Below are 22,126 nucleotides of genomic sequence, written 5' to 3'. Positions count from 1 at the left end.
GGCAGATGACGTTCAATGCAGAGAAGTGTGTAGTGGTGCATTTTGTTGTGAAGAGCATGGACAAGACAGTATAAAATGAGTATAATTCCCAAAGAACAGAGGGACCTGGATGTATATGTGCAAAGATGATTGCACAAAGGTGAAGATGACAGGACAGGTGGAGAGAGCTAATAAAGCATACAGTATCCTGAATTTACTAACAGGCATAGATTACAGAGCAAGGAGGCTATGCTGAATTTATATAAGACACTAGTTAGTCCTCCATTGGAGTATTATGTGGTATGGACAGGAGTGAAGCTAATTTAAAAAGCACTAATTTGTCCGCGCCCCATCTGTCCACAACAGAAAGGTGTTGGTTGACTTTCCCTCTTTACAAGTGGTGGTGTATTTCCAAATCCCTCAGTTTTTATGTGATCCAATTTTCAATTAATAACCTTGCAGCAAATCCGAGATGGGATGCACAAAAACAAAAGAAGGCATGTATGTCCCCTCACCTTCACATAGTAAGGAAAGGGAGAGCGAGGAAAGAAAAATATACAGTACAGAGACCACCGGGAAAATAAATACTGTTTCACGTGGATTCCAGAGTTCAGGATCAAAGTCCAGTGAGGGATTCCTTCATGGAGGTCAGTGAGCTAAAAGTCAATGTTGCAGAATTAACTTTTCTGGAGGTGTGAAATTCATAAAATGAGATGGGCTTGCAGAAATGAAATCAGCTTTGTAGGCATTGGTGCAGAACTTCCAGCAGAAAGGGGGTAGATGGGATCAGGTATACAACCTGGGCCGGACCTCCTTCAGTGTGACCTGTTAGTCAGATGTTAAATAGCAGACTGTGCTTTTCAGTTCAGCAAGAGGCCCATGTCACATGACACTCCCTTCTCCATTTTTGACAAGGATGTGTATCCATCATTGGGATGTTAAATATCTCAGCCTTTAGGAATTGAAAGGAATGTTGTGGGGCCTTTGTCTTAGCAGATGATACATCTCCTCCTGGTCATCCTGTGTTATTAAACACAGATGGCCTTTGTATAGCTCTCTTTGAAGTTAGGCTGTGCAGTCCACAAAGAGTTGTTAGTGGCTGCTTAAGGATAACAAGGTGAGAGTTTTCCTAAAACTGCCAAGTGACTTCTTTTGTTCAGGGGGTTACATACAGACGCAGCTTCAGCTATTCTAAAGGTTTTCATTTGGTTTAAAATTTTTAGAAATAGGGATAAGCATATCTAAATATATTTTAGAAAAAGTGTGAGGTCTTAGTACCTCACAGGAACAATGGAGAAGGAAAGTGTTATTTAAATAGAGGGAGAGACCGCGAGAAAGGCTCATGTTATAGCTGTGCAATCATCTGCCAAAGGAAAACGAAACCAGTTAGCAATGTTTGTAAAGCTGATGCAGATCAAGTTTTTAAGGTCATGTTCTGGTGTTAGACTTTACTTTATCTTGTATTGCATTCAACACTGGAAAGTTGAAATGCTGAGGTTACTTTAGTAATTTGATACAGTTGATTGCTTCACAGCAACAGAAAGTAAACAATGAAAAAACTAATGTTTCTGACTGCTTGAAGTCAAATAATTCCAGCTATTTTAAGTGGCTAAAAAGCATTTTTATTCACCACAGAGCATGAGAAGTGCTATAATTAAAGTGATTACATACATTATTCCTTGTCACAAACTTTCTGACCTTTCTGTCTTCCGACATTAATTTTCAGATCCTTTTGGTTTCGGCCACACTCATTCCAGCTGCTTCAACCCTTTCACTTTCATCCTGCACCTGCAAAATACAAAAAGCTACCTTCTGATTTCCTCACTTCAACTTCATCCACCCCTGTCCCAGAATTCTGTCGATCTTCATAATCTTTTGTTTGTCTGAAATCAAATGGGGTCGTTTGTACATTCCCTGTTTTTAAAAAAAACACAATCTTCCGGACCCCTCATCCAAAGGCCACGAGCTTGAGCATACCTGATGAATATTCCAATGATGATTTATACTCCTCTGTTGTCTCATTTACATTACCAAGCCCCCCTCAAATATAAAGTCATCCTGGAGAAAGAAACATCTTAAGAATTCTCTTTTTTCAAAGTTGACTGTCTCCAGCAATCATCTGCCATTTGCTGGGGTCGTCTGTCACACGCTTTCTTCTGTTGTGAATTAAAAAACTTGAGAAGTCCCGTGTGCCTTTATATCCAAAATTCTGGATGCTTTTTGGCTGCCTGAACCTCTTCCTACTTCCAGCCCCTCCCATTTTAACATCCATAACCTTTTATTCCGGTTTCAGATCCATCTGTTCTCCTTAAACTCTCTTTTCTCCCCTCCCCAGTTGTCACACATATGACAATCTATCATGTCTAAAATCCTGGATTGCATTGGCGCCTCCTATTTACTCTTCTGTTATTCAGCATCTTCCAGTCAGTCTTCTCTCCCACCCAGAGCAGCAGGTCTCTTCATCAAAGATGCCCCTTCCTTTCAGAAACTGATTGTGGTTCATTTTCTTTTTTTTCCCCAATGTATTTGATTGTACTGAACATGTGGGTTTTATTCGTAAAAAATGTCCTCCTTAGTCTGTCCTGTTTCATTGCTTGCTCCTGCTTCTGCACTACACTGCCTTGGCTGTTCTAGAACAAGAGGTCATAGTTTTCAGCTAATGGGTGGCAGATTTAAAACAGAAATGAGGGGGAATTACTTCACTCAAAGGGTCGTGAATCTGTGGAATTCTCTGCCCCAGAGTGCTATCAGGGGCACAGTGGTTAGCACTGCTGCCTCACAGTGCCAGGGAACCGGGATCGATTCCTTGCTTGGGTGACTGTGTGGAGTTTGCATGTTCTCCCTGTGTCTGTGTGGAGTTTGCATGTTCTCCCTGTGTCTGTGTGGGTTTCCCCTCACAGTCCAAAAGACCTGTCGGTTAGGTGTTTGGCCATGCTAAATTCTCCCTCAGTGTACCCGAACAGGCGCTGGAGTGTGACGACTACAGGATTTTCACGGTAACTTTGTTTCAGTGTTAATGTAAGCCTACTTGTGACACTAATAAATAAACTTAAACTTTAAACAGTGGATGCTGGAACATTATAAGGAGGAGATGGGTAGGTTTTTTAAATTAGTAGCAGGATATAGGATTATGGGGAGAAGGTTGAATGGCAAAGATGATGTTGAGATGAGATCAGCCGTGATCGTATTGAATGGTGGAGCAGGCTCGAGGGCTGAATTGCCTACTTCTGCTCCTAGTTCTTATGAATGGCATTTCATGTCTTGCTAGCATGGTTACCTGTGGTGTGCAGGGAGCTGTCTCTGGGCCTTTACCATTTCATTATTTACATACTATTGTTTGTTGACGTTCAGAATTTGGTTTCCAAATGTATACTGATGATCAATTCTATCCTTTTATTTTCTCCTCGTGGGTGTTCTAACTATTTGTCTGCTTATTCAACAGTAAGATCTGAATGAGTTGTCATTTCCTCCAGTTTAGATTTGGCATTGACGACAGACATCCTTTACCAGTACCACCTCCAGTTGGACCCAGTTATAGAAACTTTGCATATTGCTCATCCCTGACCTTAATTTCTCTAGTACCCAACTCTGTCTTAATCAGTCACTAGGATTACTTTCCTTTGTGCTTGAAATGCCTACTTCTGCTACTACAAACCATGTCCACAATTGTTTTTATCTCCAAGGCAGGGTTTTTCTTGCTGTCTTCCTATCTCCATTCTTTTTAACTAGAAGTCATCTAGAAAACTGTGGCTTATGTCCTCACATGGATCATGCTGGACATCCGTTATCTGATTCTTGTTTAACTTCACTGGCTCTCAATGGCCTACAAAATCAACTCTAAGCTCTCATCCTTACTGTGCCTTGCTTCTCCGTATTTTCACAATCTCCCCAAACCCGTATTTCCATATGTTTTCTTTCTGCTCCAACACCAGGTTAGTATCTCCCTCCCTGCTGTTTCAGTCACTATGTCTTCCTTTCTGAAACTTGCTTTTTTTGGGTCAATTGATTCTCTGAACCCATCCATGCCTTAATAAGCCTCTTGTAGACGTTTTTCTTTGACCATGCTTTCATACTGGCCCAAAACCCCCTCTCGTCTGCTCTGTGCGAAGTCAGTATTTATTAGCATAAAGTACTTGGGTATTTTTTTCCTACATGTGAGATGTTTCATATAAATATAGGCTGTCATCCTGCAGTACCTTAGTTTGCTTATCGTGTAGGTACTAATCACATGAATGGTAACATGACTGCAGATTAGACAGAAACTGCCCACGTCAGCTGATGTCACAGAATGAGGAACTACTTATCTTGCTGCAGCTGCAAGTGTTGGGAGTAAACAAGATCTGAATGAAGGCTTTTAAGTACAAGATAATAAAGGGGATTTTCAAATTTGCACCTCTCATGGGAGCACACAGTAGTTATTTTTCCTCTACCGCCAGCACAGTACAAAAAGTTATAACAATGGTGGAAGAAAATGGCTCCAGTTAGTGTCTTTGGGACAGGCCTTACCATAGTCTCTGTTTTTGCCAGTAAAGCTGCTGTAAATAACAATGTAAGCCATTGTAGTTTTGACGGAGCTTGCTCAAACTGTCCCAAATTGTTTATAGTGTGCGTATTCACTCAATGTTTGATATAGTCCTCATGAAATAAGATATGCATTTGTTGCTTTTATTCATGAGTGTTAGAAGAATATAAGAAATAGAGGCAGACCATATGATGCCTTATGCCTGCTATATCATTCAATAAGATCATTGCTGATTTTTGACCTCAAATTCCACCTTTCTGCCCAATCACCAGAAATCTTGGATGTCCCCTGGAATTCAAAAACGTATTTCAGTCTTGTTTATTCAATGACTGAGCAGCAAACCCCTGTTGGTTAGAGCATTCCAAAGATTTACAACCTACTGAGTGATGAAATTCTTTCTCATCATTGTCTCAAAAAAGAATGACCTCTGATCCTTAGACTTATGCCAATTGTTCTACCAGAGGAAACAACTTCTCAGCATCCACCCTGTCGAATCCCCCCAGAATCTTGTATGTTTCAAGTTTGTTTGTTTATTATTGTCACAAATAGACTTACATTAACACTGCAATGAATTTACTGTATAGTCACCACACTCCGGTGCTTGTTAGGGTACATTGAAGGAGAATTTAGCATGGCCAATGCACCTAACCAGTGAGATCACTTCTCATTCTTCTGAATTTAGACTTAGAAACCATGCAGTGCAGAAGGAGGCCATTCAGCCCATTGAATCTGCACCAACCACAATCCCACCTAGGCCCTAGCCCCATAACCCCACATATTTACCTTGCTAACCCCTCTAACCTATGTTTCCCGGGACACTAAGGAGCAATTTAGCATGGCCAATGCACCTATCCCGCACATCTTTGGACTGTGGGAGGAAACCGGAGCGCCCGGAGGAAACCCACGCAGACAAAGGGAGAACATGCAAACTCCACACAGACAGCGACCCAAGCCGGGAATCGAACCGAGGTCCCTGGAGCTGTGAGGCAGCAGGGCTAACCACTGTGCCACCATGCCAACCCCACAGAACTATAGTGCGTATAGGCCTGATTTACTCAGCCTCTTGTATTAGGATTACCCATCCAGTCTCTTGATTGCATGACCTCCAAGGCAAGTATACCTTTCCTTAAACAATGGGACCAAAATTATGCAGGTGTGGTCTCACCAAAGACGTCTGCAATTGTGGAAAGACTTCTTTGCTCCTGTACTCCAGCTTCCTTGTAATAAAGGCCAAAGTGCCATTCACCATCCTAATTGCTTGTTGTACCTACATGCTAAGGTTTCTGTCTGTTGAATTGCTGGTGGTGAAAGTTTGACAAGTCAGGTGATGCCTGCATGGACAGTTTTTTCCACAGAAAATTCCAGGATTTTAGTTTTATTTTTGTCATCTGGTTGGACTGCAGACTGAAAGCAGTCTTTTTGTTTCTCTCTCTCTCCCCCTTTAGTTGGAAATCCTGCTGTCCGTGATTTGCTAGCTAGTGGCAAGCCGTGTCTCTCTCTCTCTCTCTCTCGAAGTGTGCTCAAAGTTCCAGGACTGGGAAGTCTCAGTTGTAATCCAACATTTCAAAGGACCAATTCACAGCAAGAGTTACAAAGCTGCAAAATCCAGTATCACTTGAGCATACTTGCTTTCTGTGCCAAGCCTAGAAAGGGGTGCATGTTTGTGGATGTTATTTGATTTGGAATAGTAGTTGGCTGCTAAGGTTTCACAATACTGTGGGGGGTTTTTTGTAATTGGTAGAAGTTAGGTTCATTTTTCTTATAACTGCGGTCTTAAATAAATTTTGTTGGATAAAAGCTTCCTAGTGGGTCACTTGAATCATACCTGGAGTGAGACACCTTATGCTGTACCAAATTCAAAGTACAAAACCTTGTCTTCATAAAGCACTTTGGAGTTTCTGGCCAGGTAGTGCCTAGTGGGGTATCACAGGGATCTGTGCTAGGACCCAAGTATTCACATTATATATCAATGATTTTGGAAAAGGGAACTAAATGTATTATCTCCAACTTTTCAGATGATACAAAGTTTGATGGGAGGGTGAGCTGTGAGGAGGATGCAGAAATGCTTCAGCGTGATTAGGACAGGCTGAGTGAATGGGCATCTGCATGACAGATGCGGTATATTGTGGATAAATGTGAGGTTGTCCACTTAGGTAGCAAAAATAGGCAAATTATTTGAATGCGCGTAAATTGAGAGAAATGAATACTCAGCAAGACCTTGGTGTCATTGTGCATTAGTCACTGAAAGTAAGCGCGCGGGTACAGCAGGCAGTAAAGAAGACAAATGCTATGTTGGCCTTGATAGCGAGAGGATTTGAGAATAGGGATAGAGATGTTTACTGCAAATGTATAGGGCGTTGGTGAGGTCATACCTGGATTATTGTGTACAGTTTTGGTACCCTTATCTGAGGAAGATGTCCTTGCTATAGAGGGAGTGCAGCGAACGTTTATCAGCTTATTTCTAATATTTTACCAATCCTTAGGCTCACTGCTATATTTTTCAACATTATAGAACTATTCCTTTAATCTGAATCACTTTTCCCATGAAGTTTTTGAGTGGAATATATTTTTGTTGAGAATTTGGATTTTTAAGATAAACGTTTGCCACTGCTTATCAAAGTCCATGTGTTTTAATATTTTTTCTCAATCAAAGTTAGCCTTTACCTATGTGGCATACAGTTTTGGTCTCTTTATTTAAGAGAGGATATAAATGCATTTGAATCAGTTCAGAGAAGGCTCACTTGACTAATACCGGGGATGGAGAGGATTATCTTACGAGAAAGGTTGTACAGGCTGGGCCTTTATCCATTGGAGTTTAGAAGAATGATAGGTGATATTATTGAAAAATACAGGATCCTGAGGGGTTTTGGCTGGGTGGATGCTGAAAAGATGTTTCTCCTTCTGGGAGAGGTAGAACTAGAGGACACGATTTTAAAAAATAAGGGGTCTGACCGAAATGACAATTTTTTTGTGATGGTCATATTTTTACGGTAGAGATAGATGGATTCTTGTCTAACCAGGGAGTTAAAGGTTATCGGGATAGACTGAAGTGTGAAGTTGGAGCCGCGATCAGATCAACCATGATGTTACTAAATGGTGGAGAAATGGGCTGAATGGCCTACGTCTGCTCCTAATTTATATGTTTGTATGCATATTCGTAAGCACCAACTCCTGTGTAAATTGTAGTATTTGCTGTTATAGTTGTTAAATGTTATAGTTCTCAATTCACTGCCTCACCTGCAGCTCTGTTTTTACAGCTCCAGAATATTTCTGATGGAGGGGGATGTGAAGAAAACACAGAGGAGCTAGTACAGTCGGAGAGAAAGAACATAAAATATATTTGCATTATGGAAGTTAAATTCATAAATTATGGCATGTGTTCGAGAGGAATTGGGGTTTCTGACGAATTCGACCAAGATGCAACAGGTGAGAAATAAGTTGGAACTTTGAATTGTTAAATGGTGCCTTAATGTTTCTCAAGATGCTTTCAGATCAATTGCTTCGTCCAAGATGCTACAAACTTCAAATTAATGTGTAAGCACCTTGAGCAATGTTATTGCACTTGACCCTAAGCACTGGAATTCACTCCCTAAACCTCTCTCCGTCTCCACCCAGCTCCTAAAAAACCTATTTCTTTGAACAACCATTTGGCCACTTGTCTGAATATCATCTTGAAAGTGAAGCACCTCAGGACATTTATTACATTGGAGATGCTATATAAATGCAAATTGTTACATTTTACTTTAAATTCAGTTACTAATTTGGGTGATAAGGAGAACCAAATAAGTTTAGCAGTATGGGTACAACTAGATCCTTAACTGCAATGCATTACATTTCTATCCCTCTTCAGTTCCATAGCAGTCATATGGACTTGATGTTAACTCTGTTTCTCTCCACAAATGCTGCCAGACCTGTTGAGTTTATCCAGCATTTTCTGTTTTTATTTCAGATTCCCAGCAGCCGTAGTATTTAAAAGTGCTGACCAGCCTACATAACTCGAGTCCTATGCACTCACAGTCTGCCTGCATGTGACTGTACAAGGTAGCATGAATGCAGTGGAAAAAGATACCATTCATTGGAGCATCCTTCACTCCCACAATAGGGGAGCAAAGTCTTAGTTGACTCTGGGAAACCAGGAACTTAACATATACATACATGTTAAAACCACGATTTTAATCGTCAGTAGCAATCCTGTCGATAATCCCTGCAGTGACCTCTCTGGGATGACCAGTAGAATTGCTTGAAGTAAATTTGTTACTTTTGGTGCTCACCCTGTGTCTGGAAAGCTGTAGTTGTAAAGGGAGGGGTGGGGAGTATGAATGATTGATTCCCTTCAAAATACCAGATAATTGAGTATGGTATAATGGATTCTGTCATGTTGCATAGCTGCTTGTGAATGAGGACACAGGTTAAACAGTTTATTACTGTAGTACTCTACTGCTCTTGCATATTGTGACTGTAGCCATGTGGGAGTGCCTTTCTAGCGCCCTCCCCCACATCACATCGACTGGTGCACAGATTGCTTGGCAATATGTAAATTGAAGCACATTGTGTATCTTTTAGTTAAAACCATCTAACTGCATGAACAAAAGAATAGTATAGAGAATGGCATTAAAAAACAATAGCGAATTTAAATGCACAGAACATGAACTTGAGAACAAAAGTTGCACAAAATCCGAAGGCAACTCTTCTCCCCTCCCCCGCCCCTTCAGAAACAGCATATATATTTAAGTAGGTACATACCCTTTAATCTTGAGGTTTGGTCTACTTGGCCTCTCTGAGCATGTAGTCACACACGTTAGAGTCCCTTGGGAGGCAACTGGACTAATGTGCATATGCAGATAACACTGGGTAGACTTGGGGTGCGCATGGTAGCAGCTGGCTCAGTTACACTGGCAGGAGAAAGGGTCTCCATCTCATCTGGTGTGGGAGGCACAGACTGCAAACTCTGTGTCAGCTAGTGGGGCTGGTTCGGTACCTGAGGTAGATGATGCCAGTTCCTCACATGCATGGCATCATCTGAGATAATCATGTAGTTGTTGGTTTGGGGAGCATGATTGTTCACAACAGCCAATTTGTCAGAACCCAATATAGTTTGCATTCTGTGTCTGGCCTGGGTCTAGAGGCTGGAGTTTGCAGGCATTGTGGTCATAGTAGCTCTTCTTTCTTTACTGTTGTTTCATAAGAGTTTAATTCACTTTTGTTTCCACTTTAGGCTGCAGCAGGGGTTTGGCAACAGGAGAAAATTTCTCTGGCTGGTGAGAGCAGACCTTTTCTTGGCAGGTTGCGCAGATTAAACAAAGTAGCATAAAAGTCAGAGTTGTCATGGAAGCATTTTTCGAGGAGTTGCTTTGCTGAACACGGCATGTTCCACCAAGCCATTCAATAGTGGATAAAGGGGGGCTACTTGTAACATATGCAAAGTCCTTGAATTCCCTGTACACAAACTGCCTGGCATCGTCCGTCATTAGCTGTTGTGGGATGCCATGCAGGGCAAACTGTCTCTTCAGCTTCCGGATTACTGTAGTGCTCTTTGTGTCAGGTAAGTAATCAACTTCAGTCTACCCTGAGAATGAATCAACAAGGACCAGATGCTGTTTCCCATTCTAGTCTAATACATCTGCTGTGGTGGGGGACCATGGAAGGTCTGGGATCTCATGAAGGGGAGTGCAAACTGTTGTATGAAGGTACAGTGGTTCGTTAGTTTGTTGAGGCTTGACTGCATTGCAAGGTACACACCTGGACACCTCCCTTTCTGTCGCCATACATTAATGGCCAGAATATTTCCCTAGACTTTGACCTCCAGGTGCCCTTGATGGAGCTATTGGGTGGAGTATTTCTGCAGTGAGTGAGGGATTACAAACACCTGACCACTCAGTATTGGTCCTTCTTGCATTGTTAACTCCGCACATTTGAGGAGTTCATGGGAGAAACTCTTTAGCTGCTGCAAGCCAGCACTTTGCGATGATATTGTGGAGTTGCTTGCATGTGTAGCTGATTTACAGGGCTGCTTTTGAGTTAAGCAGCCCTGTATAATTGAATTGTCATAATGCCAATGTCCCCTCCTGCTCAGCATGCTTAGTGGTGGGCAGGTGAGCCCTTGAAAGAGCACCTGCGAAGTAGAGTTCCTTGGCTCACTTCACACTTCAGATTGTATCCTTGGAGCTTGAGCATCATTCTCTGCAGGCGTGTTGACAGAATATGGAGGGGCTTTTTGAGAATGGTGATCAGTTTGAAAAGTGGCTGAGTGGCTGTAAATTAAGTCAAAGACCAGGGCGACGTGTTCTTTCTTGAACTGTGCATAGTGAGTTTCAGTGTCACTTGAGGGCCCTTGATGCAATAGCCACTGGTCTGCTATTCTGGATGCACACTGCTCCAAGCCTGTGCTGAGATGTATTTATTGACAACACCACTGGTTTTAAGATATGTAAGTATTGTAACACCGAGGAATACAGAGACCTGTTTGATTGTGATATTATTAGGAAACTGCCTGTCACCTATCACGGGAAACTGGATGACTGAGTGTCACCTACTGTCTGTATTCTAAGAAGGGTACCCTTTTCCATGGAACAGAAGGTAATAGACAAACTGGACAGAATGACAAGACTGGTTGTTATAGCCCACATAGATGAAGTCACAGAATGGGTCTCTGCTATGGTAGTTGCAATAAAAAGATAACAGTCAGAATTTGTATCGACCCAGTTCACCTTAACAAAGCACTTCTGAGACCTCCCCATCCAATGAGGACAGCTGAAGAGGTCATAGCCTAATGCCAAGGTCTTCAGAACTGTGGATGGAAAATGCATATTTTGGAAAGTCCCACTCAGTGAAGGATCCTCAAAGCTTATGATGTTTGTCTCCAGTATGCAGATACAGATTCCTGAAAATGCCCATGAAAGCAGGTCTTTGTGTGTTGAGTGCACTATTGTGGTGCTCCTGCCAGCACCATTCCATATCACGGTGGAGAAGTTGGTGTTAGGGTGCAGTCACTTCACTGTAGCATTGAATGAACTTTACTAAGTAATTTGGCAGACCATGTTTGTCATCAGGAGTGGACATCTGTCATATATCTTTGTCTTGTCTGGGTCTGGATACACACCATTCATAGTCAGCAGGTGGCCCATGTAGGGGACCTCATTGACTCTGAATTAACATTTAGCAGGCAATAATCATGGGGGACTTCAACATGCACATTGACTGGCAGACTCAAGTCGGTAAGGGTGGAATGGAGGAAGAGTTCTTAGAATGCTGTCGGGCTAGTTTCCTTGAACAGCATGTTACGGAACCGACGAGGGAACGAGCTATTTTGGATCTGGTATTGTGTAACGAGGTAGGTAGAATTAAGGATCTTATTGTGAAGGACCCTCTTGGGTCTAGTGACCACAATATGGTCGAATTTCTGATTCAGATGGAAGAGGAGAAAGTTTGGTCCCAAACCAGTGTCCTCTGTTTGAACAGAGGGAAATATGATAGGATGAGGGATGAATTGGCTAAGGTAGACTGGGAGAGCAGGCTGGCAGGTAGGATAGCTGAGGAACAGTGGAGGATTTTTAAGGAGATCCTTTTCAGTTCTCAGCAAAAATATATTCCAGCAAAAAACAAGGATTGTAAGAAAAGGGAGAACCAGCCGTGGATAACGAAGGAAATAAAGGAGAGTATTAAAATAAAAACAGCTGCGTACAGAGTGGCCAAAAATAGTGGAGAAACAAGTGATTGGGAAAAATTTAAGAAACAACAAAGAGAGACTAAGAAAGCGATAAAGAAAGGAAGGATAGACTATGAAGCTCGGCTAGCAATTAATATAAAAAATGATAGTAAAAGTTTTTATAAATATATAAAAAGGAATAGAGTGGCTAGAGTGAATGTTGGACCCTTGGAGGACGAGAGGGGGGAGTTAATAGTGGGAAATGAGGATATGGCTGAGTCTTTAAATAAGTTTTTTGTGTCGGTCTTCACGGTGGAGGACACAAATAGTTTGCCAAATATTAACGACAGAGGGTTGGCAGCAGGAGAAATACTTAATACAATTAATGTTACCAGAGAGGCAGTGCTGGGTAGACTAATGGGACTGAAGGTGGACAAGTCCCCGGGTCCGGATGGAATGCATCCCAGGGTATTGAAAGAAATGTCAGAGGTAATAGTGGATGCGTTAGTGATTATTTATCAAAACTCGTTGCATTCTGGGGTAGTGCCGGTTGATTGGAAAACGGCTAATGTTACGCCGCTGTTTAAAAAAGGAAGGAGACAAAAGGCGGGTAACTATAGGCCGGTCAGCTTAACGTCTGTAGTAGGGAAAATGCTGGAATCCATTATTAAAGAGGAGATAGCAGGGCATCTGGATAGAAATGGTTCGATCAATCAGACGCAGCATGGATTCATGAGGGGAAAGTCGTGCTTGACAAACATGTTGGATTTTTATGAAGATGTGACTAGGGCGGTTGATGGAGGAGAACCGGTGGATGCGGTGTTTTTGGATTTCCAAAAGGCGTTTGATAAGGTGCCCCATAAAAGGCTACTGAAGAAGATTAGGGCACACGGAGTTGGGGGTAGTGTGTTAAAGGGGATTGGGGACTGGCTATCCGACAGGAAGCAAAGAGTCGGAATAAATGGGTGTTTTTCCGGTTGGAGGAAGGTAACTAGTGGCGTGCCGCAGGGATCGGTACTCGGGCCGCAACTATTTACCATTTATATAGATGATCTGGAGGAGGGGACGGAGTGTAGGGTAACGAAGTTTGCAGACGACACAAAGATAAGTGGAAAAGTGAATCGTGTGGAGGACGGAGAAGATCTGCAGAGAGATTTGGACAGGCTGAGTGAGTGGGCGAGGATATGGCAAATGGAGTATAACGTTGAGAAATGCGAGGTTATACACTTTGGAGGAAATAATAACAAATGGGATTACTATCTCAATGGAAACAAATTAAAACATGCTACCGTGCAAAGGGACCTGGGGGTCCTTGTGCATGAGACGCAAAAGCCCAGTCTGCAGGTACAACAGGTGATCAAGAAGGCAAATGGGATGTTGGCCTATATTGCGAAGGGGATAGAATATAAAAGCAGGGATGTCTTGATGCACCTGTACAGGGCATTGGTGAGGCCGCAGCTGGAATACTGTGTGCAGTATTGGTCCCCTTATATGAGGAAGGATATATTGGCATTGGAGGGAGTGCAGAGAAGGTTCACCAGGTTGATACCGGAGATGAGGGGTTTGGATTATGAGGAGAGGCTGAGGAGATTGGGTTTGTACTCGTTGGAGTTTAGAAGGATGAGGGGGGATCTTATGGAGACTTATAAGATAATGCGGGGGCTGGATAGGGTGGAGGCGGAGAGATTCTTTCCACTTAGTAAAGAAGTTAAAACTAGAGGACACAGCCTCAAAATAAAGGGGGGTCGGTTTAAGACAGAGTTGAGGAGGAACTTCTTCTCCCAGAGGGTGGTGAATCTCTGGAATTCTCTGCCCACTGAGGTGGTGGAGGCTACCTCGCTGAATATGTTTAAAGCGGGGATGGATGGATTCCTGATCGGTAAGGGAATTAAGGGTTATGGGGATCAGGCGGGTAAGTGGTACTGATCCACGTCAGATCAGCCATGATCTTATTGAATGGCGGGGCAGGCTCGAGGGGCTAGATGGCCTACTCCTGCTCCTATTTCTTATGTTCTTAAGGTTCAACTGTATGGTTCTGATTCTGTTGAGAGCCAAATGCAGACATTCGTTATGCACCTCCACTGTGCGTCCCCAAACTAGGATGTTATCAACGATGATTTCACAAAGTTACTCTGAAAAGAGTTGTTCCGTGAATCTTTGGAAGACCTCGCTACCCATGGAAATACCATCGGGCATTTTCAGGAATCTGTATCTGCATAGTGGAGACATAAACATCATAAGCTTTGAGGATCCTTCACTGAGTGGGACTTTCCAAAATATGCATTTTCCATCCACAGTTCTGAAGACCTTGACATTAGACTATGACCTGTTCAACTGTCCTCATTGGATGGGGAGGTCTCAGAAGTGCTTTGTTAAGGTGAACTGGGTCGATACAAATTCTGACTGTTATCTTTTTACTGCAACTACCATAGCAGAGACCCATTCCGTGACTTCATCTATGGGGGCTATAACTCCCAGTCTTGTCATTCTGTCCAGTTTGTCTATTACCTTTTGTTCCATGGAAAAGGGTATCCTTCTTGGAGTACAGACAGTGGGTGACACTGAATCATCCAGTTTTCCATGATAGATGACGGGCAGTTTCCTAATAACGTCACAATCAAACAGCTCTCTGTATTCCTGTGTTGTGGGGAAAATCCACTAGTAGTCAGACTTTGAGATTCAGAAAACACGATTTATTTAACGGAGCTCCGTGGAGACAAGACACATGTCTAGTAGACCTTCTCTCGGTAAAATGTCGGGAGCGGTCCATCTTTATACTCTTTTACACAATGGATGGACCGGTGATTTGAACATTATCACATCGTTTTAGGCAGGTACAAACAGATATAGACATTTAACATAGTATTGTTCTCATGAATGGGTACATTTCCTTATGTCTGTATCTATCAATGGTTGGTTTCGGCTCATTCAGGTGTTATTTGGTTTCCTCGCATTCATATTTTCCCGCTCTTCCTATGGCTAATCTATTCCCTTTGTTTCGGGTTTTCCTTATCTTAAAAGACGTCTCGACCCTCGGCTTGGCTTCCTGAGGTGGTTTGTTTACTTTGAGTCACTGTCTGTGATTTAGAAATGGCTTGTCTGTTAGGTTTTGATTTAAAGTGATTTCTGATAAGTGGGAGCCGGTGTCTGCTTTTTTGGCTCCTTTCCCAGTTAACTCTTTATGTGCCAGGCAGCCATTTTAAAGTGTGCTTTCCTTATATTTTCCCCTTACACCTGCATCTTGTGCTTGTTGTAAGGTGTGCACGTCTGGCCCAAGGTGGATTAGTCCTGGTGCAATACTGTCAGGGAGGCCCTGCAGTGGTTTAACATCCTGGTTCATTTACTTGGAATTGGAACTTGCCCTGCATGCAGTCCAAGGTGACTGTGCCTTTTGTATGTATGGTCTGTCCACCATTAGCAACAAGGTTCAATTGTTGGTAGAATTGAGTGAAGCACAGGGCTCTGTTTTCTTCAGCAGTAGTTTTGACAAAACATTACTTTTTGCCTCGGTATCAATTTTGACTCTCAGTTTGGCATTGTTGTGAGCAATGTTGAGCATTGTAAATATTTCACCCTTTTCAGTGAGGTCAACACTTTCAGTAGAATGCTCCAGAAGCATAGGGTCTTGTTTTAGCTCCGGATCAATCACTTTTTTACACGCTGAGCTTCAGGAGGGTAGCTGGATACAGCATATCTTATGACAGTAGCTGGTTGATAGGGCTTTGATTTACAACATGAGCAAACTGATTCTATTTACCACAGTCATTGCTTTGCATTTAACAAGCACTGTACATGCTTCTTTTTTGTGGATGCTGAGTGCTGCAGTTTGAGCAGGATATGTTTTATACTGAAAATACCTCAGCTTCTCTTAATTCTTTAGTGTTCCTCACTGTTCATTCAACATCAAATATAAAGAGCAGACTCCAACAAGTTTTTTTTTCATGGAGCAGCTGCTTGTGTACATTGTGTATTCCACAGTATCCAATCTCCAACAAGTTTGTCAGTAAGAGTACCAGATTTGTACTTTTCTGCCAGAATTTTCAGTGTTGAGACATACGATTGTATTGATTCATTAGATTTGTGACTGACATTACATTTTTTACAGGCATGCAGATTTGTTCTAATTTCTTTAGTGGTACTCGGGACCCTCTGTCTTCCCACTCCTGGAATGTGAATAATTCCGATTTCTCCGCAGGCCGCCAGGTTCAGCAATGTGTAGGCTTGGACTTGCTTTGATTTGTCCGACAGACCAGCATAGCAGTAGACGTGCCATTCCTTCTCAAACTTTTTCTGGTTGTCGGTCATATGGAGCGGAGGAGGCTGAGGGGAGACTTAATAGAGGTTTATAAAATGATGAAGTGGATAGATAGAGTGAACGTTCAAAGACTATTTCCTTGGGTGGATGGAGCTATTACAAGGGGGCATAACTATAGGGTTCGTGGTGGGAGATATAGGAAGGATATCAGAGGTAGGTTCTTTACGCAGAGAGTGGTTGGGGTGTGGAATGGACTGCCTGCAGTGATAGTGGAGTCAGACACTTTAGGAACATTTAAGCGGTTATTGGATAGGCACATGGAGCACACCAGGATGATAGGGAGTGGGATAGCTTGATCTTGGTTTCAGATAAAGCTCGGCACAACATTGTGGGCCGAAGGGCCTGTTCTGTGCTGTACTGTTCTATGTTCTATTCTCATCAGCTGACTGTACCATATAATGTTGCATGGTTGATATGAATGAGGACACAGGTAATAGTGTAAACAGTTGTAGTGTGTGGTTCTCCTGCTCTTGAATGCTGTGATTGCAGCCATGCGAAAATGCCTTTCTGGCACCTTCTTTTCCCCCCTCCCCCCCACATTCCGGATCACTACCAGTGCACAAGTTGCTTGGCAATATATAAATGAGTGCATTTTACAGATTCACCTTGTTGCATCAAAAAATCAATGAGGGAATAACAAAAATGCTTAATCATACTGTTAGTTTCTTAGCTCATCACTAAAGTGGATAATGTTACATAGTTTGAAGCTCTCTGTCATAATGGCTCGTGCTTTTGATTTGTTCTGTTGCTTTTCCTGATTTCTTCTAAATTTATGGTGCAACTTGCCAAGACTAATTCAACCTACCAATGCCAGGCTAATATAGACATTTGACCCAGCAGTAGCAATCATGCCGCAGAGTCAGAGAATCATGGATACAGTCCCATTGCAGAGTTTCAACGCATAATCCACGCTGCTAAGTGCAGTGCTGAGAGAATGTTGCAATATTAGGTGTGCCATCTTTTGGGTGAGACTGCCACAGCTCCATTTGCCTGGATTAAATAGGTGTAAAAGTTCACTTGGTACTCTTCAAAAAAGTGGGGTGTCTGTCCTGAATTAACAACTTATAGACAGACTAAAGAGTTACTTACAAAGATAAAAGCAAATTGTGGATGTTGGAATCTGAAACAAAAACAGAAAATGCTGGAACTTCTCAGCAGGTCTGACCGTATCTGCGGAAAGAGAAATGCATTTTTTCTGTTTTTGTTGCTAAAGAGTTATTTGTTTCATTTGCTGCCTATTGGGTCTTAGCAAAATAGATTTCTTTAAAAATAAATGATTACACTTCAAAAGTTGTTCATTGGTTGTACAATGCTTTTGACACATCAGATCGTGAAAGGGGTTATTTATCTAAGTTCTTCTTTCAAATTTGTCTGCTGCAAAATATTGTTGATAAAATATTTCTGATTAACTGAACATTCAATGAAAATCTCTTATTCTATTGTAGATCCATTGAATTTTGCCTTGAAACTTGGAAGGGCTCAAAAGGCTGCAACACAGAAAGCTTTATCAGATGCATTCCAGAAAATCCTACTTGTTGTCCTGGGTAAAGTTATAATTCCCAAAGTTTAGCTTTTCAAGAATAGCAATATAGAACAAATTTTATTCAAAATGGCTAGGTATAGTTGGAATTGGGGAAATACTGAATGATTGAAATTCTAGCAACTCTTGAGAAAATACTTAATTTGAAACAACTATTCTATAAAAGCAGGAATAAAAAATGGCTCTTCAAGGGCTGCATTTTATAAATTATCAGCATGGGTGACTTCACTGCTCATGTACTTGGATGTCAAGCACTACTTAAAGCAGAGGGATTGATATTTGGACAATCATGGGTACACTTTAGTGCAGAAATGTAACCTTATAGCTTTTTTCCTCCAGCTGACTCTTGTTGGTATGAACAGCTGGTATCCCTCTCTAAGTCCATTTTTGATTTTGAACTTGGATGGTGAGCTCCCGTCATTTTTTTTAAATTCCAAAGGACCTCACACTTGAACCCAACACCTGTTTTGTGGTATTCTTCCAAGGCTTGCTAAACACTGATCCAGATTTGCACTTCCCTAATCCAGGACACCAGAATTATGCAGTATGCTTGGTGAGTTCTGGTAGTGCAATAAAGACCCTGCATTGAGCCTGGTAGCTGCTTGTCTCAACCAGCTGAGCCATTGTGAATCCTTTGCAATTCACATGCTTGAGAACCAGATTTACAGAGGCTGTGACATTCTTTGTTTTGTTCATTTATGTGATGTGGGTGTCACTGGCAAGGCCGGCATTTATTTATTGCCCATTCCTAATTGCCCTGGAGAATGTGATGGTGAATGTCGTCTTAAAATTAACTGAATGGGCTGCCAGGTCACTTCAGAGACAGTTAAGAGTGAACCTCATAGTTGTGGGTCTGTAGTCACATATAGACCAGATGGGGTAAGAACAGCAGAATTCCTTCCCTAAATGTCATTAATCAGCCAGATGGGTTATTAATGAGAATCTGTAGTGATGTGGTCACTACACTAATCCATTTTTTTTGTCTATTAGTCCAGTAACAACCACTATGCTGTTGTTCCCCACAACATATGCAAATTTTAAGTAGTCTATTTTGAATCAATTTTATCAAAGTTTAAAGTTTATTTATATTGTCACAAGTAGGCTTACATCAACACTGCAGTGAAGTTACTGTGAAAATCCCCTAGTCACCACCCTCCGGCGCCTGTTCGGGTACACTGAGGGAGAATTTAGCATGGCCATTGCACCTAACCAGCACATCTTTCGGAATGTGGGAGGAAACCAGAGCACCCGAAAGAAACCCACGCAGACACAGGGAGAAAGTGCAAACTCCACACAGACAGTGACCCAAGCTGGGAGTCAAATCCAGGTCCCTGGTGCTGTGAGGCAGCGGTGTTAACCACTGCTCCTTTTGGACTCTATCCTCCTCCACAAACATAGTAGAAATTGCTCACCAAACATAACTTCATAAAGATCATTTATGACTTGGTGTTGGAGACAAAACTTAGTGATCTCTGGCAGTATGTAAGCTCTACTAAACAGCCATGTTAAGGATACTGAAATTATCCTTGGTCTTTATTCAAAGAACAGAAGTTATTTTACTGCAGAACTTCATATCTTCTACATGATGGGTTAGGGGACTGGATGTCTAATACTAAGGCACTCAATGCGTCCTCATTCCAATAGGTTTTTCATTGTAATTCTGCATTAAATTTCAGAACCTTGTATAATTGGTTGTATTGAAAGCATGACTCCGAACATAATGGGCTGAAACGTTTATTACCTTGGTGCCCTGGTGAAAAAGAAAAGCATGTGATTTTTACCAGAGCAGTAGATTTGGGCTCATTCTGAACCGTCGCTTGAACCCAAGACTGCTTGTTTATTTGCAATTATTAAAACACCACTGAAAGTTGTTGCTTTCAAAGAGCAGACAAATGTTAGCAATGGAAATTTCTACTGAAGCAGCCAGTCCATGCTTATCAGCAGCAAGACCTGGGCAACATTCAGGCTTGGGCTGATCAGTAACATTTGAGTCACATAAGTGCCTGGCAATGACCATCTCCAACAGGAGAATATTATCTGTCTTCCCTTGATGTCCAATGGAATTATCATTGTTGAATCCCGACCTTAGACCATCCGGGAATTACCACTGACTAAGTCAGGGTTGGGAATTCTCTATGGAGTAACTTACCTCTTGAATCCTCAAAACTTAACTACAAGGCATAATCAAGAATGTGATGGAAAAGTTTCCACTTAGATAAGTGCAGCTCCAACAACACTCAAGAAGCTCAACATTACCCAGGACAAAGCAGCTCACTTAATTAGCACCCCATTTGCTACCTTAATCATTCACTCTTTCCACCATTGTACAGTGGCAGCGTTATGCACTGCAGCAACTCGCCAAGCCTACAACAGCACCTTCTAAACCTGTGACCTTTACCACCTGCAGGTTCTCCCTCCAGGTCACACACCATCCTGACTTGGAACTATATTGTGTTCCTTTACTGTTGCTGGATCAAAATCTTAGGACCACTTTCTAACAGCATCATGGGTGTACCTACACCACATGGACTGAAATGGTTCAAGAAAGTGGCTCGCAACAATCATGTATGATTAAAGCAGCTTTTTAATGCAAGTGTGTAAAGGGGTGAGGGACATTTTCCTGTAAGTGGGAATTACCTTGAGCTGTGGAAGGTATGTGAAAATGTGGGGGCTAGTGATTCTAGTCTCAATGGTCTCTCTGCATATTTGGTTGCCTTTTGGGTTTGGAGAAGTATCTCCCATGTTCCTTTTCCCACATTGGCCTGAGTTATTTCAGATTGCATGACATTGATGGGAAGGAATGTAACCTTCACAAACCATGTCAGTATGGGATAGGCTTAATGGAATAGCTAGTCTTACCATTAGAATTCATACAAATGCAGGAAAATTATATCAGAGATGCTGTTTATTATTTTGTCAGTATCTGTATGGGTGAAGATTTCCTTTTCCTCTGTTTCTTGTAGGGAATGGGAAGGTGTCTGTGCAATGGAGTTCTGAACAGAATGAAACTGATTGTTTCACAGAGGAGGAACTTCAAACACAACTGCAGGTACAGTGGGTGGATGAATATGATTGATACTCTACTCTTGCAAGAATCAGTCATGTAATATTCTGTTTACATCTAATTATATTTAGCAGTAACCTTGAATAAAACTCTTGGATTTGTTTTTCTTTGCAGGTGAATGACATTTCATGGAGTCAGTTTGAACATGAGGGACAAGAAGAAATTCTTTCTGATCTCAGTTTTAAAACAGAGACTATAGAAGGAATTGGAACGTGAAGAAACCAAAGCCCTCATGTACTTGAGGTCGATGAAGGACAAGCGAATTCCAGTGATACACTCGAATTAGCATTGTTAATTTTATGTAAATAGTGATTTTTGAAAATGTTTTTTAAGAATTGGAAACCCTTTCTCACTAATGATCTGACAACTTATTGATAGAGTTGCACTGTAAAATGTTCATTCTACAAAGAATATGCCAATGAATAGCTAGGTAACCAATGTTGGGTTCCTGAAATATGCCAGTGGTATTTAAAGCTTTTACCATAGTAAGTAGTGATTATATATGTGGGGGGGGGGGGGGGGGGTTAGTTAGCTCAGCTGGCTAGATTGCTGTGGGTCAGATTAGTGCCAACAGCACAGGATTCAATCCCCGTTCTGGCTAGAGTAAATTCCAGAGTCTGTCTGCCTCCTCACCCTACTTGTAGTAAAAATCAAGGTTTTGTGCTGTGGGTCGGTAAATGATTGCCAAGTCCTCAGGCGGAGAACTCGAGATTGTTTGCAATTTGGATCTGCTATGTTGGAGCTCAGACTTTCCTGATAACCAGGTTTCATTCCTCCAAAACAGTGCTTTATAGGGATCTGTTGAATTAAATTAAAGCGCAATTTCTGGAAAATAACTTTTACTTCGAACTCATTCAAATTTGCTGTTCCAGCATATGTTGTACCAGAACCAGACATTGAAACTCCCATTTCCACTTTATAATTCAATTAATGTTAACAGCTGCAGAAAAATTCAGAACATTCGGGGGCGGCACTGCTGCCTCACAGCGCCAGGGGCCCGGGTTCAATTCCAGCCTCAGGTCACTGTCTGTGTGGAGTTTGCACATTCTCCCTGTGTCTGT

General features: G+C 41.9%; 1 protein-coding gene across 1 annotated transcript in view; it reads left to right on the top strand.

Annotated features, from left to right (window-relative positions):
* Nucleotides 1-21,894, top strand: part of rdm1 (RAD52 motif containing 1) — a 45,466-nt gene extending 23,572 nt beyond the window's left edge. The window contains exons 4-7 of the mRNA XM_078224452.1: nucleotides 7,759-7,927; nucleotides 17,907-18,005; nucleotides 20,965-21,050; nucleotides 21,180-21,894. Of these exons, the coding sequence (XP_078080578.1) occupies nucleotides 7,759-7,927; nucleotides 17,907-18,005; nucleotides 20,965-21,050; nucleotides 21,180-21,281 (456 nt within the window). The 3' untranslated portion in view covers nucleotides 21,282-21,894. The remainder of the gene's footprint in view (nucleotides 1-7,758; nucleotides 7,928-17,906; nucleotides 18,006-20,964; nucleotides 21,051-21,179) is intronic.
* The last annotated feature ends 232 nt before the right edge of the window (nucleotides 21,895-22,126 follow it).

This window comes from Mustelus asterias, chromosome 11 (assembly GCF_964213995.1).
Source record: "Mustelus asterias chromosome 11, sMusAst1.hap1.1, whole genome shotgun sequence".
In the NCBI taxonomy this organism is placed as follows: Eukaryota; Metazoa; Chordata; class Chondrichthyes; order Carcharhiniformes; family Triakidae; genus Mustelus; species Mustelus asterias.
The sequence above is the reverse complement of the archived record's forward strand: the minus strand, read 5'-3'. Positions and strand labels throughout refer to the sequence as shown.